This window comes from Centroberyx affinis, unplaced genomic scaffold, assembly GCF_046629955.1.
Source record: "Centroberyx affinis isolate AG114_WGS23_722 - 3 ecotype Tasmania unplaced genomic scaffold, CSIRO-AGI_Caff_v1 ptg001619l_1, whole genome shotgun sequence".
Lineage (NCBI taxonomy): Eukaryota > Metazoa > Chordata > Actinopteri > Beryciformes > Berycidae > Centroberyx > Centroberyx affinis.
This window is the reverse complement of record NW_027280059.1, coordinates 19671-34638: the sequence shown is the minus strand read 5'-3', so window position 1 is coordinate 34638 and position 14968 is coordinate 19671. Positions and strand designations below refer to the sequence as shown.

The window sequence follows — 14968 nt, the reverse complement described above, 5'->3', positions numbered from 1 at the left end:
CCACTCCCTCCAAGGGTATAGGCTACACACTGAAATTTAATACTTGTGGTGTTGCTGTTATTTAAGCTCTCTTTAAATGAGAAGTAATGGGTTTTTTTCATCCTCCATGACAAATACACAATCACACACACACACACACAGGTCCACACCGAGCCACACCCTCTGTAGTGCGTGTGACACATTCTGGGGATGCGAGCCAGTCTGATCTGAGAGGCGGTAGTCATGGTGAGAGCAGAGCAGAAAAGTATGGAGAGGAGTTTTTGATCAGCGGCCGCGGCACGCCTAGGGGCCAGGCGGAAGGACCTGAAAAACCAGCTGCTTGGGAGTATTACACTCAGCGAGGAGCAGCTTGGGAGCAACGAGTGAGCAAGCGTGGAGCCTATCCTCCTCCTCCTCCTCCTCCTCCTCCTCTCACACACACTCTGATTCCCACAGAAACCAGACAGACACATCTCTGCTTTGTTTTTAATCTCTTTTGTATCTGTTTTGTGACCGTCTCGTCTCTGTCTCTGCACCTGTGGGACTGCCACTTCAGGAGCGGCTGGGACTTATTCCTCACTTGGAGCAGCACACTCTTCTTCTAGCCTCGTCTCCCCTCCCCAGCTTCACACCTGGTGTGACTGTCAGCCCTCGTAAGGTGGACTATGCCCCCCTCAGTCAGCTGAGGGAGGGGGCCAGGCGCTGCTCAGGCTCCCACCTGGAGAAGGCTGGGGCTAAATCAAAGAGGAGACGCTTGACAGTTTGGTAAGTAACAAGGCTGATCACTGGTTTTGACTCCTTTTTCTTGATAATTGTGAAATTATGTTCATCCGTACGGTGTCTCTTGAAGTTGGGAGTGAGTTTTCAGTGAGTGGGTTATGTCAATCATTTCTGTGTGTACTTGTGTGTGCCTGTGTGTGCACTGTGATTATGCTTGTGCGTGTGTGTGTGTGTGTGTGTGTGTGTGTGTGTGTGTGTGAAGCGGGGGTTCTCCCAGACAACATGGCGAGACAACAGGTGAGTCTCAGGTGAAAGGGAATAGCTCACATTCCAAAGAGCGCTTGGATTTAGAAATCTACCGTTACTGTTGAACCGGTGAAACAACACAGATTTATGTGTTGTGACTATCCAACTCACTTTCTGACACTATCTGGCAGTCTATCTGCTATTGGTACTTTATGAGGGAACAGCAGCACTTATCATTTCATCAGTTGCTAATAGGAAAATATAGGAAAATGTGACTGTATGCATGTGAAATGGGTTTGTCCCTCGGCTGTCTGTGTGATACTGCTGGGTTGATTCACCACTCACCACTGTTAGTTTCCATGAGTGTAATGTATAATCCAGTGACATATACAGTATGATGCAATATTTACTTTAATAATTGCATGATAAGTACTCAACTTAACTCAGCAGAGACTTGCTGATATTATTTGTGGCTTTGTTTAGGTTTTTAATAGACATTAAATCTGTAATGGATGCACTGAGGAAATCTAGGCTATTTGTTTCTGTTGTAATTCATCATTTAATTTCATCAGTTTGTTTTGTTTGCGTAGTTCTAAGAATAGATGGGTTACCTGTTCTTCTAGTGTGTGTGGCTCATCTCTGCTTACTAGATAGGCCTACAGTGATTTCTGTAAAGGTCAGTGACTATGTTTACATACAAGCTGCAACTGGATTATCTGCCCAACTTGACTGCTGCACTGGATCACATTGAAGTTTCAGTGGGGATGGAGCCAGTTAGTAGGTCACTTTAGTTTGGAGGATGATTCACAATAATTTCAGTTCATTTAGGTTGATGAGATTGTTCCTATTAACAGTTTATTAAGCTGAATGTAAACAGAGTCAGTGATTTTGTTTATATGCAGGCTGCAACTGCATCACCACTATCCAACCCTAGTTGGAAAGTTGCATTGGATTGGCTGCTTTAACGTGAGAAAGAAACTTATCTCCCGACTGACGTTGTGTATGATAAGCACAGTCTGATTGTATGTACTTTCTGTGGTTATCCCTTACCATTTTTAACTCTGATAAGCACTGTTTGAAAATACGCTTTTCTAACCTTAGGCACACATATCATAAGCAAAAATGTTATCAGAATAAGTTGAGACTGAAGTTGCACAGTTTGTCTGAATCATGGAAATTATGCAATATTTTAGGAAGCTAATCATCAGCAGAAATATTTATAATCCAATACTGATTAGAATTTTGGGGCTTGTGTGCAAGTGCACACTGGAGCAGACTGAGATGCTAACATTAGATTAATGTCTAATGTAATGTAATGAAAAGGCTCTTCAGAAGGAAACCCAGCTCTACCAAAATGTCAGTTTCATTGGGACCAATCTGGTCTACTTTAGTCTGACTAACATGTTTATAAGGAGTCATTTTATTTGGAATAAGGGTAAATTAGTCTTATGATTTGATTAGTATGCTCATGTGAAATTTGCCACTGACTACTTTTGCATAATGTTTTAATAATAATCTATCAAGAGGACTCATTTGCTCTCAAATAAGCTCACACAAGCATCAGTAGTCTGATTGGGTCTAGTCCAATCAAAATTTCAACCCAGATAAAATCAAACAGGTTTCCCTTATGAAAATATGTTCAGTAGGAGAATACTGGGCTTATATTAGTCATGTAAATGCCTAATTACATTACTTCACTCCAATTCAGCCTTATGTCCTTGTGCCAAATATGTTGTTGATATTTTTTATCAGATTTCTTCACTTGACTGACATTGATTTTCCCTTAAGTAAAAATTGATGTTTAATCCCTCTGATCACTGTAAATAACACACAAAACCTTTCACAATGTCACATTTTGATGTTTTCCCATGTAATGCAGTTGCAGTCTTGTTTCAAATGATAGGTGGAAAGTGTTCAGAGAGAGCGTAACTTTCTCATGCATATCAACACTATATCTGACTATCTCAGCTGCATTAAGTAGAGATATAGTAATGTGAATGTTGTCACTGTGTTCATATCTTAATGATAAATTGAACTGATTTGATTGGTCTGATACTCGAGATGAAACCTTCCACTTTCAGTTCACATCAGTTTTGTTGCCAACTTCCAACTTGGTCACAGGGTTAGTTTAAACTCTGAATGGATCAGTCAATGACTTTCTGAAAAGTCTTAACTAGAATAATGGCTTGCTTGTGACATCGCATCACAAGACTGCTATGCCTTTATTTTTGTTGCCTGTCTATAAATATCCCTTTGTCATGTCTTTCAAAACCCTGTGAACAATACATTTTGAGTTGAGAAGCTATTGTGCAAGAGTACCCTCACTAACAAAGCGATTTCCTTTTTCCTCCTTAAGCCTATGATGCATTAATTTAAATATTTGGTCTTACTTGTTTAAAAAAGTAATCCTTTTTCCTGTCTCACTTGTACTGAGGTGATCGTTTGCTGATGGTGAGACACAAAGCATTAAAAGAGTCTGAATGAGGAAAGATTTAAATGTCAGTTGGGTGAACTACAATGGAAAGAGTGCATTGAGTAAGATTTTTACTGTCCTATAGCACAAAAAAAACATAATCTGCGAGAGTTTGATCAGGTTATTGATCAATACCAATGACTCAATGATTACTTCACCAGGCACTGAGGTTTTTCGGGCTTTCTAAACTCACTTTCCAGCCTGTACTCTTTTGTTTCTGTTGGATCTCTGCTCTAATTAGCTACCTTATTCGTCTCTATTGCGATAATGTGACTCTACTATTTATGTCAATTACACGCCATCGTGCGCCGTGCCAGAGGCTTGTCGATGTTGCAGTTTGGTCACTGTTAGAGGTCGATAAAAGTCATAGATCGGTTAATGCCCCTTTAATGTGACACAAATGGAAAAGAACTGGTGCAGTAAAGGTTGATGTGATTTGGTACTGACGACTTGAGGCTGCATGCCTGCTCTTCTATGGAGAGCAGAACTAATAGCTTCACCTGTGTCTTATTAACCTGTGGGCTGGCTCACACCGACTGCTTAAATATTGACTCAGACCGTCATTTGATGAAGGTCACGCTTTGAACGTGTTTATGAATGTGTGTGGAGACAAGGTTATACTCACTTTGTATCTGTGTGTGTGTGTGTGTGTGTGTGTGTGTGTGTGTGTGTGTGTGTGTGTGTGTACACCCCCGCACAAACATGTGTAAAGGGGAAAAGTCTAGCCAGTCAACAAGTTTGTCTGGCTTTTTCTCATATAAAAAGAGGAAACTAAATTGTTCCTGTTCTGCGTTGAGAGTCCATCCTCTGAACAGACCAATAAATGATTTGTTTGCTGAGGGGGGAAGAGAGGATATTGAATCTGCAGTGTAAGTGAATAGCTGTGATTTGTGGAACAACACACAAACCATTATTACAGCAAAGAAAAGGCCGGCCAGTGAGGAAGTGGATAATGAGGGAAGAGCAAATGTAATCTGATTATTTTCAGTCGCAGATTGCTTTCCCTTCAAAATCTATAGTTAAATGGAAAAATGAATCTACACCCATGATTATCTGTAATTTCAAATTGAGTAAAATTATGTTTGGGTTGGTGTGTATCTTGCACTGAAAAAGCCTTTTCCCCTTTAAACATGTTTCAGAGTAATCTAACAAGCAATCAGCTGACTGACTAATTGTACCACAAAATACACAGTAATTCTGATTACCGTGTAGCATACTCTCAGTAACTGTACTATATGCAGGTGGCCATCCACAGGGAAAACATGTATTTTGTGGTAAAGTAGGAAGTCATGCACAAGACATGCTATCATGCTATCATGCTATCGTGTAAATTTAATTGAATATATAGAGCTAGTGTAGTCGCACCAACCTCTTCTCTGAGATATGGAGTTGGAGAGCTACAACTGATGCACATCCTTGCAACTAAACAAATATAAAGTCTATACCGTCCCTCAGGTCAGCACACTGACGATGGTATAACCCATTAACTGTCAATATCCTTGTCTTCTTATTATTCTTAGTAACAATAACGGCATGTATCACAAGTGCTCTGTCCTGATAAAGGCCAGTGCAAATAGTGTACAAAAATGCGCTGGCTGGGCCAGTTTTTGTACGGAGAGAGCAGTGCTGCCCTCTGCAGACGCAGCACTACCTTTGGTATCACATATCACGCAAAGCTCCAAATTTTGCTATATGCTCAAAGTTCACATTATTTGACGTTTCCAGTCAGATTACAGCTTTATCGATGCATCGATGCACAAAGACGGAGGAGAAACTCACCTTGGCTTCCAGAATTGTACCATACATCATTAATTAGAGTTGAAAATAAACTCTCCTAGTCTACATTAATTTTTTCTGTTAACACATTTTAGACTTTAGACTTAGCCCTCTGGGGACTCTTAGTGGGAATAAGCGAGTACAGAAAATTAATGAACGAATTAACATTTTATATTCATTGCCACTTTATATATACATACATATATGGCATCTTTGTGTGAACATTAACCCAAACAGTAAATAAACTGCACATTCCTTCAAGAGACATGATCCAGTCCATGTGCGCACTGATAGGTAAAGGAGGAACAAGTAACGTTAATCGATGTGCAAGTATTGTACTGGTTAGATTAAACTTTTCCAAAATTACTAAAGGTATAAAATAACGGTGTACAAAGACAATTTGTTTTTTTACCTGATGTAAAACTCGAGTAATGAATCTCTACCCTTTGCACCTCATCAAAAGCCTGATTCAACTAAACTAAAACAAGTAAATCTATATTCAACAAAATATTATGCTAAGTAAACTAAATAAATCAGTGCTAAATTAACTGAATTCTGCCAATTACGGCAAGTGGGTGAAATCAGCTTGAAACTTGCTGAATACACATTTTATTAAATTGTGGGCAGGTGTTGATTTGTTCACAGGAATTGTGATATTGTGTAATGAAAATGAGCGTATGAATTTACCAATGTGCACCACCTTGTGCGCATACAGTAGCATCTCGTGCCCTAGATGTGGCCTTGACATGTAATTTTTTTTTCACATCCACTCCTGGTCTCCATAGTGCCAAATTACATTTATTTTTGTTTTTAAATCGAATGTGATATTTAGCCTGTTACTCCCCAGCCCATATGTTCATGTTTACATTTAAACAATTGACTGATCCCTACAAATTCAGATTAAAGTCTAATATAGTTGTCACCTAAAGAAATAGACATCACTTAATGCCCTATTGTTGGTTACATTGCCTAGCCAACGTCAATAGGACATACCCTATTACGTGCGTTAGCAACCCATACAGCATGTGATCAATTAGCCACTTATCAAAAGCTGTCACCTCTGCAAATAGCAAATATGATATATGTGTCATTACTAATCTCTATGGTTTAAGTATGTCAACACTGGGGAGAATTGGTTGTGCAATATTTGCTGTTGAACAGGAAGCCGGATAAGACAGTACAATATACGTGAGCATGGAGTCCCAGAGTCAAGCCAGTGCTGTCAGCCTCTAATTCACAGTTTGCAAATTTTCTATTAGGATAAGTCAAAATCCAAGTTTGAGGATCAGTTCATACAAAACCTATCAAAGGTAAAGGTTATTCGTCAGTGTCAGTAGGTTTCATAGGTGATGCTTGTCACATGTATGAAGTGTATAAATCGACAAAGCTTCCAGGATATGTGAGTGGAGGGGAATTACCCTCCATTAATGGTTGAGGCTTTGTGGATACGGATGTAGAAAACCGCCAACAAGCCACTGTAGTTGTCCTTATTTCAAATGCTGAGACGCAAGGCCTGGATCCATGCCTCCGACAATCCACCTTGGAACCAGATAAGCAGTTATATCATCCAAGAGTGAGCCTGGAAGAGAAATCTAGACGCATAACCTCTCTGTGAACTTTTATGAGTGTAAATAGGGAGGACCAGGGAAACACTGATCCTGAGCCAGTTTCTGTTCTCCATCTCTCCTGGTTTAGCTGGAATTTTAAACTCAACAGACTGGTCCTGGACAAGCAATTAATAATATTTAGCTTTTCTTAACAAACTTACAAAGTCCTGTAAAATAAAGGGAGCAAACTTAACATACTGTCAAACAATCAGCTGTTATTTAAGATTAATTAAGAAATGATGTAAGGCGTGGGGGGTTGCTGGTCTTTGACAAGTAATTTAGGCACTGTCTATGGCAGAAAATGATGAAGTGTGTGTGAGAGGGAAGAGAAAGCGAGCCAGGTGTCCAAAGTCACTGAGCCCCTACCTGCTCATTCATTGTAAATGGCTCTTTGTAAGAGCGTCAGCTAAGTGGATAAAATGTAACAGGGGAGTTCATAATATTGAATTCAGCATTGTGTCAGCTTTTTAATTCAGTTTGGAAAACATGTTGTGAACAGCGAAGGAAGAGCCATGTGTTTCATTTCTTTGTTTTTTTTTTAATATATAACAATGTCTCAGCAAGGTAATGGCTGTGAGAGTGATTGCGGTCCGATGTGTTTGAACAACCTCTCATTACAACAATCAGTGGTTTTGTGACGTACTGAAGTAAAGTTAGCTGATTCACGCTCTCAGTCGTGATGACTGGTGTAAATGCGATGTGTGACGCACTCTGCACTCTTACACAATGTATCACTTTTCCTGCAAAAACCTTGTAACTCCAATCTTAGTTTTTATTCCATGCCCCTCTATAGTTTGAGAAAATTCTACCACCCATGGTCTTATGAAACCCTTTCAAAACCCACTGGATAAAATAAATAATGCAACGCCATAATCTTAAAATAACGCTGTGTGTTAGTGAAAAGTTGACATTTTGGAGATCAGTGATTTTCACTGGATTTGTGACTCAACTGCAAAGAGTCTATTGTGTTTTCATGGTCTGTCGGTGTAATCATAATGGACAACAACTAACAACACTTTCAGGGATCAGTGTGTTTTTGAACAGAAAACCCAGATTAATTTATATGCAGAGTCAACATTATGCACATCGAAATCTACTATGTACACACACACACGTATGGATGTAAGTAGTGCAAGTATGTGATCTTATGAAGTGAGGGGCTTATTACTACACAGCTCACCGAAGCCACAGCCTATACTGTTAGCATGGAAATTTCAATTGATGTTCTGAATGAATGTTTGAATGTTTTGCATATTTTATGGTGAATTTGAATAGAATCAATTGGACAATCAATGGTAGCTCAGTTATTTTTTGTTTCTCGGTACTTCTCTCTCTACATTTGTCTGTTTGTTTGTGTGCAAGGCAGCAAGATTGAGAGGAAGAGGAGAAAGACAGCGAGGGGTTGGTTGTGTGTGTGAATGTGTGTGTATTTGTGTGTGCACATGCACAACAACATGCAGTTGTACTGAGGCTGCTCTTCCGTGTACCAGGGTTTTAAGCTTTTTATAGCCAATGCAAATTTTGTTCTCTTTTGAAGCACCTGTTCTGATTGTTCTGCTGTGCTTCACTCCCAGCAGACTCAGTGCAATGTCTGACTAACTCGTAGGTTAAGTGTACTCAGTGTTTTAATGCTAGCAATGCCTGCTTTTTTGTCCTCCATCTCCTGTAATTAAAAAGTTTTGTTCCAAAATGAAATGTCCACATTTGAAAATTGTGAAACCTACAGTTTTCTGACAAAATGAAAATTAAAACAAATCATGGTACTTTGTGAAGGTTAGTTCAATATTTATATATTGAACTAACCTATATTTAATTATATTTAATTATAAACTTTAAGTAATTTTGGAATAGAGCTTGTCAATGTTTGTATCTTTAGTTAATGATAGAAATTATCAGTGCATTGATTTGGCTCAATAAAAGACAAACTAGCCTTGGTGGATGACTTTATGATACCCAATAATAAACCCCCACCAAGTGCTAACTGATAGACAAAGTCAAATCAGAAACAAATAGTAAAATCAGCCCAGAAAGTGATTAGACTTCACATATTTAAAAAATAAATAAGATTAACCAAAAGATCTAGAAAAGCTTGAAGAACAATATGGGTTTGGATACAATCCACCTGTATTCCTCTGTGTTCTTGGATGCCAAGTCGGGTGAATCATTAAAGATTGAATGATGGAACGTGAAACACATGATGCATTGTCTAATTAAAGACCAAATGTCTGAGTCATACTATGAATGACACAGTGACGATGTCATTTACTCCTTGTTTTACGTTATACTACGTGAATGAGTCGATGAGGAACTCCCATGATGACACTGATCCTTCCTTCTGGTGCCGTAGATGTGTTTATCTGTGGGAACTGAAGTGCAAATTATATATCTCTACAACCCAGGCTCAGTGGAAATTGCTGCAATAAACCTGTCAAATAATAATTTTGTGTTGTTATTTTACTTAACAAAAACAAAGCAACTGCAGGTATACATTTTAAGTGAGTTTTGGGTGAATTTATATCTCAGAGCAAGTGATGGTGTGTTATCCCAGTGTTGTGAAGTCATGCTGCTTTTTAACAGCAAGCCAAAAGCACAGGGAAGTATCCCTTACAGGGACGGCCCTCACCTGCAGCTTTGTCTGGATTGTTTCCTGAATAGTAGCAGTAATCCTCCTAAATGACGGAGGATCTCTGTGACACATGAGAATTGCAACACAATAGACACGATGAAGATCAAGATCACGATAAATTAAGATCAATAAGAATATCCCTGTCAGGTAAGATAGCCGCCTGAGGCTACTGTGTATAGAAACAATATGGATCGTTGATATAAAAAAAATGCATTGGAATATCAACTATATATTGATGAATCATTATCAAAATGCCATGCCAAAGTCACATCAATACATCTTGTCATTTTACTATAACACATCACATTAAGAGACAAGTAGGTTAACATAAAATGTTCCATCATAGGCATGAGCTGAGCAGAATGATTCACCCTGAGAGAGAGTGGGCTGCCTAATCCCCTCAGTGATTCTGCTGTATTGAGACTGTAGCACAGCTGAAAAGGAGACAGTGTAGTCTCTGATGGGATTTATTCCTAGACCATCAGGAGTACATGTGGTTAGAGGTGGAGATCTTCACACTGCACCATCTGTGGACAGTTTCTCCCTTTTAAAACTTAACAGGGGAGGCAGAACATTTTTAATTGCTTAAATCCTCCTAGACAGTCGAAATGTGGAGCATGGATTCCAAAGTTAACTCTAACAAAAGTCTTGGATAATGAGATGATGATGTAAAGGGTGTGATTTTTTCAATGATGGTGACTAATTATGAGATGACTTCATGTTGAATGCCAAAAAAAAACCCATCTGCACTCTGCTGCACTGTAACATACTTGTCTGTACATTGTTTCGAGTTGTGGTTCTAGGTCATCAATCTGTCTGATGATAACACTTATAGAAAGAAAATGTAATGCTTTAGCATACATTATAATGATGCATGAGCATGTTGTGTGATCTTAAAGCCAGGATATAAGGGGTAAACACAATGTTGTTCAATCATCTGTCAGTCATGTCATTTCAGTCTGTCATAAGTTAATCTTGCAGGTGAGAGCCTGTTTCTCGTTGCACGTTGATGTGTAAAATAAGCAACTACATGTTATCCAGTCTGCTAAACAAAGCTGTTTTGTTCTGTGTGTTGTATTAACTGTATTAGCTGGATTAACAGCCCATTACAGGTTTTTGAGCTGTACTTTGAAACATGAAATAGATGCACGTCACTATGTTAGTCTGAAACTGACGTAAGAGGCAAAAGGCAGCCCTTTATCTTTCCACACTGTTTTGTCTGCAATCATCTGGTGGTAAAATACACAGTCTGATACATGATAACATTTTAGTGAATATCTGAAGATCCTCATTCCTGCAATTCTTATAATACATGATACATACTTGATATCTCTCCTTCCACCTTCTTTTCCTTTCTCTAATTTCCCCAAATGTCATATAGGCGTTAGTATGATTGAAGTGTGGCAAAAACTCTAGTTCTGTAGTTAACTGGCTTGTTTTACCCTTGTATGTTATTATCCTCACAAAAGTGTGTGTTATGGAGTCATGGTTTGAGAGAGTGTTTACTTGACTAAATGTGATGTTTTGTTCTGTCTGTGCAGGTTATTGCTGAAGATGCAAGCTTCAACTGTCTCACCTGTGACCAACTTCACTACAGTATCCTCAAACACAACCACCACCACCAGGTCCAAGGAGCAAATACTCATCCAGAGTAAGCATACCGGAAGCCACCTGTGTGTGTATGTGTATGTGTGTGTGTGTGTGTGTGTATGTGTGTGTGCCCGAATGTCCACATTGCGTTCATGCCTATGCTTGAGAATGAGGAATTTGTTGCCAATAGCATCAGATGTTAGAATGCCCCCTATGGAAGTTCACATCAAAAAGATACGATGCCTAGAGTTAAGATATGCAATGGCTTATAAATAACAACCCATTGCGTCATGCAGTCTAATCTAGATGGTTTATGAGGGAGTGGCACCCATGCAGAAACATTTGCTAAGTTCTGCATGTATGCGATTGACGATATTGTTGAGATACTACACACTTTGGAAGACACACAGAATACAGTGTATCACATGGGCCAGGGGGAATTTGTAAAATGCAAATACTAAAATGGACACAACACTGAAAATAACCTTTCAAAATGTCCCACCCCCATCCTCTACAGATTCACTGAGATGTGCGTTTGCTGCTAGAGTTCAATTTCAGTTTATTGTTTTGTTTTTGTTAGTTTTTACTGATGCAACTGCAATTAATAGGAAACATTAGGAAACAAGTTCTGTATATGTGTGTGTGTGCGTGTGTGTGCATGAGTGTTGTTACTGTTAAGGTACTACACACTCTGAAGGATACACAAAACAAAGTGTATCACATGGGCCAGAGGGAATGTGTAAAATGCAAATACTAGATTGAAAGCAACACTGAAAATAACCTTTCAAAACGTCCCACCCCCATTCTCTCTCTCTCTCTCTCTCTCTTTCTCTCTCTCTCTCTTTGTCTCTCTTGCTCTCTCAGGTTCTGGGGCTATGATTGCTGTCATCGTTATAGGTATCATCATCATTCTCACCATTCTACTGATCATCTTGAAGACATACAACAGGTCAGGCGACATTCCTTTAAGACAGGCCAATTCCTACTGTTGCTGTGGTTCACAAGTCCAAGCCACGGAAAACAAACATTGCTGCTATTTTTATACAGTTGATGGTGGATCAAACACTTTGTGCTTTTGTTCTGTCAGATGTCTGTGAAATAAAATACATTTTGTTTGTTATTATCATCATCATAATGTCATTTCATCAAGGCTTGTTGAACATCTTTATGGCTTAGTCACCTTATGATGCTTCTGAACTTGAAATCGAGTCCTGGGCCTCTATTATTTCTATTTTGATAAACTAAAAACCATCCCTTGAGCATATTTTATTTTATTTTATTGTGTTTTCTCTTCCTTATTCTTTTTGTCCTTTTTCTCTTCTTTTCCTTTCTCTATTTTTCTGATTTGATCTGTTTAGTTCTATTTATTTGCACCAAGTGCCATCATCTTTGTAATTTACAAATAGTATTTCTCATGGCGGTTTGAGGGATGGAGGGAAGGCACAGTGGATCAGAGAAACAGGTTATAGGGCCTTTTGTAGGAAATTAGAATAGAGGGGTGAGGGGTCAAATTCAAATTTAAATAAAAAACAAATATCTATCATATTTGTATTCAGAATTATGGAGGACAGATTTACGGAGATTTATTCTCAGAATTCTGACTTTAAACTCAGAATTCTGACTTTAATCTCAGAATTCTGACTTAGATCTCAGACTTCTGTCTTTATTCTCAGAATTCTGATATTAATCTCAGAACTCAAATACATTTTTCATGTGACCCTAATCACAGAATTACTTCCTAACTGATCATTACATTTTAAATTGCAAAATAATATGTCATTGTATATGAATGAAGTCAGAGTTATTTTTAACATCATGGTAAATCTCTCTCATTGTCACCAGGCGGACCCATGTGTCTCGAGTTCTGGGAGCCAGCGGGGGCTCCAAGGCTCGCCAGAAGAAGATGTCATCCTCCACGGTGCAGAGCGGCATGCCGCTGAGCAACCTGGGGGTCAGCTCCGTGTCGGGCAGCATCGCACATTCAAACACAGCCTCGGAGAACGGCTTCCGCCTGCCCAGGGTGGAGCTGAACAGCACGGACACAAACAACATAGAGCAGTTCAGCACTACCAGTGGATCCACTGTGGTCACCGTGCACGATGCTCCGTCACTAGGAAACACATAGCAGCGAGACTGTGGTTTGGTCCTACGATAGGCTAGTTCAGCTGATGTGCTGCCTTCATCCGAAACCACCTACTGTGTGTACATCTGAGTTCGTTTGAGGTTGACTGAATCCTGTGGAAACTCAATCCATGACAATCTCCACCAACTGAGCCACTGCTGGTGACGACATGGATAACAACAAAAATACACATTATGAACAAAATCCAAAAAGATACAGTGGATGGCTTACAGGATGTAGTATGAAATAAAATGGACACTTTTTTTGTGAACTTTTTTTGCTTTTTTGTTTTGACTACAGTCAGTGTTCAGAGTATGAGAGGCCATGGTTCCTTACTGTCTGTACATATTGCAGCTGTTCCATCACTAAAATCATATAACTGGAGAAAATCTCTTCAAGAATGGTAAAGATTCTAATAGGCCCTTTTCACAAACATGGCTGCCGTAAAAAGCTAACTTTCTGTCGCCCATAACTCCATCTGTAACCACATAATTTGTGTTTCAACATAACACAATACAGGTGTTGTCACTGACATATCTTTCTGCTTCTGTTGTCAGACGACTGCGCAACTATACAAAAAAGTGATTTGATCGAGGGTCACAAAATGCTAACTTACAGAAATTACTGTTAGCCTTGGTTAGCCAGTTAGCATTTTGTGACCCTCGATCAGTTAGGCTACTTGCGCAGTCGACTGACAACAGAAACAGAAAGATATGTCAATGACAACACCTGTATTATGTTATACACTATGTTGAAACATAAAATAAGTTATCACAGACAGAAAGTTGGCTTTTTAACATTGCTGGCAATGGTGAGAACCAAGCTATACCCTGTGGTAGAGCAGCCATGTTTGTGAAAAGGGCCTATGGCCAGACATCGTTGGTCTAAAGTGTGTACATTTCTGTATTGAAAAGGACCATATAGGTTCAGACGTAAAGGTAGAGTTAGAATAAACTGCAGAGGAGACAAAGAGAGTGTGAAGAAGATAACTCAAACCTGTATGTATCCACTTCAGTGGTTACAGCATGTTAATGGTTGCTGGTGCAATGGAGAAAAGTATTTGGAATATAACATATACAGTATATATTGATATTGCATATATATAGTCCTACTGTATTTTTGACCAACTTGTGGAAAATATAGCCTACCAGAATATGGAATGTAATTCTGTTCAGTTTGGTTTATCTTCCATCACACTTGTCTTTGTGTCTGTGTACAGATTCACTGAGATGTGTTTTCGTTTTAAGAATCTCAAATAAAATGTCAGTGTATATTTTTTTACCGTGTAGAATGAAGAGACCACAGTGATATTTTGTGAAGGTTGGAAACTGTTTTGAACTCTTGTAGGAGAGATGGCCCATCACTGTGCTGAAATGAATCCTTTTTAGTTTGACACCAAAGGATTTTGCACTTTATTTTCCTTGCTCCTGCCCTGTATTTTTATTGTTTATTGTTCTTTCAATGAAATGACATGAAAATAAATTTGAATATTTCTAAATGTGGCCAAATTGTGTGTACTCAAATTTCACATTTGTACAGAGGAAACCATCACAGGCAACTGGGGAAGATAAATTTGAAATCATGGAAAGATACTGACCAAAGGCTGAGAGTAGGTTGTGCAGCAATACTTAAATAAAGACATGAAAAGAAAAGAAACGAAAGACTATTTGAAGAAGAAAGCCTCACTATCAGAGACAGCAGGTTAGCATCAAGAGGTGACTGTGGTAAAACCGTAGTGTTTTGTTGAATAAAAGCTATTGCGCCCTCAGCTGGATTCCTTCAGTCCTCCAACGTTTAAAAATCTAAAAGCTGCATTCAAGATCACAATC

General features: G+C 39.0%; 1 protein-coding gene across 1 annotated transcript; it reads left to right on the top strand.

Annotated features, from left to right (window-relative positions):
* The first annotated feature begins 236 nt into the window (after positions 1-236).
* ncmap (non-compact myelin associated protein) lies at positions 237-14641 on the top strand. The gene is made up of 4 exons (XM_071528117.1): positions 237-744; positions 10969-11078; positions 11882-11966; positions 12860-14641. The coding sequence occupies exons 2-4, from the start codon at positions 10982-10984 to the stop codon at positions 13140-13142; spliced, it is 465 nt and encodes a 154-aa protein (XP_071384218.1). The 5' UTR covers positions 237-744; positions 10969-10981; the 3' UTR covers positions 13143-14641.
* Positions 14642-14968: the final 327 nt, after the last annotated feature.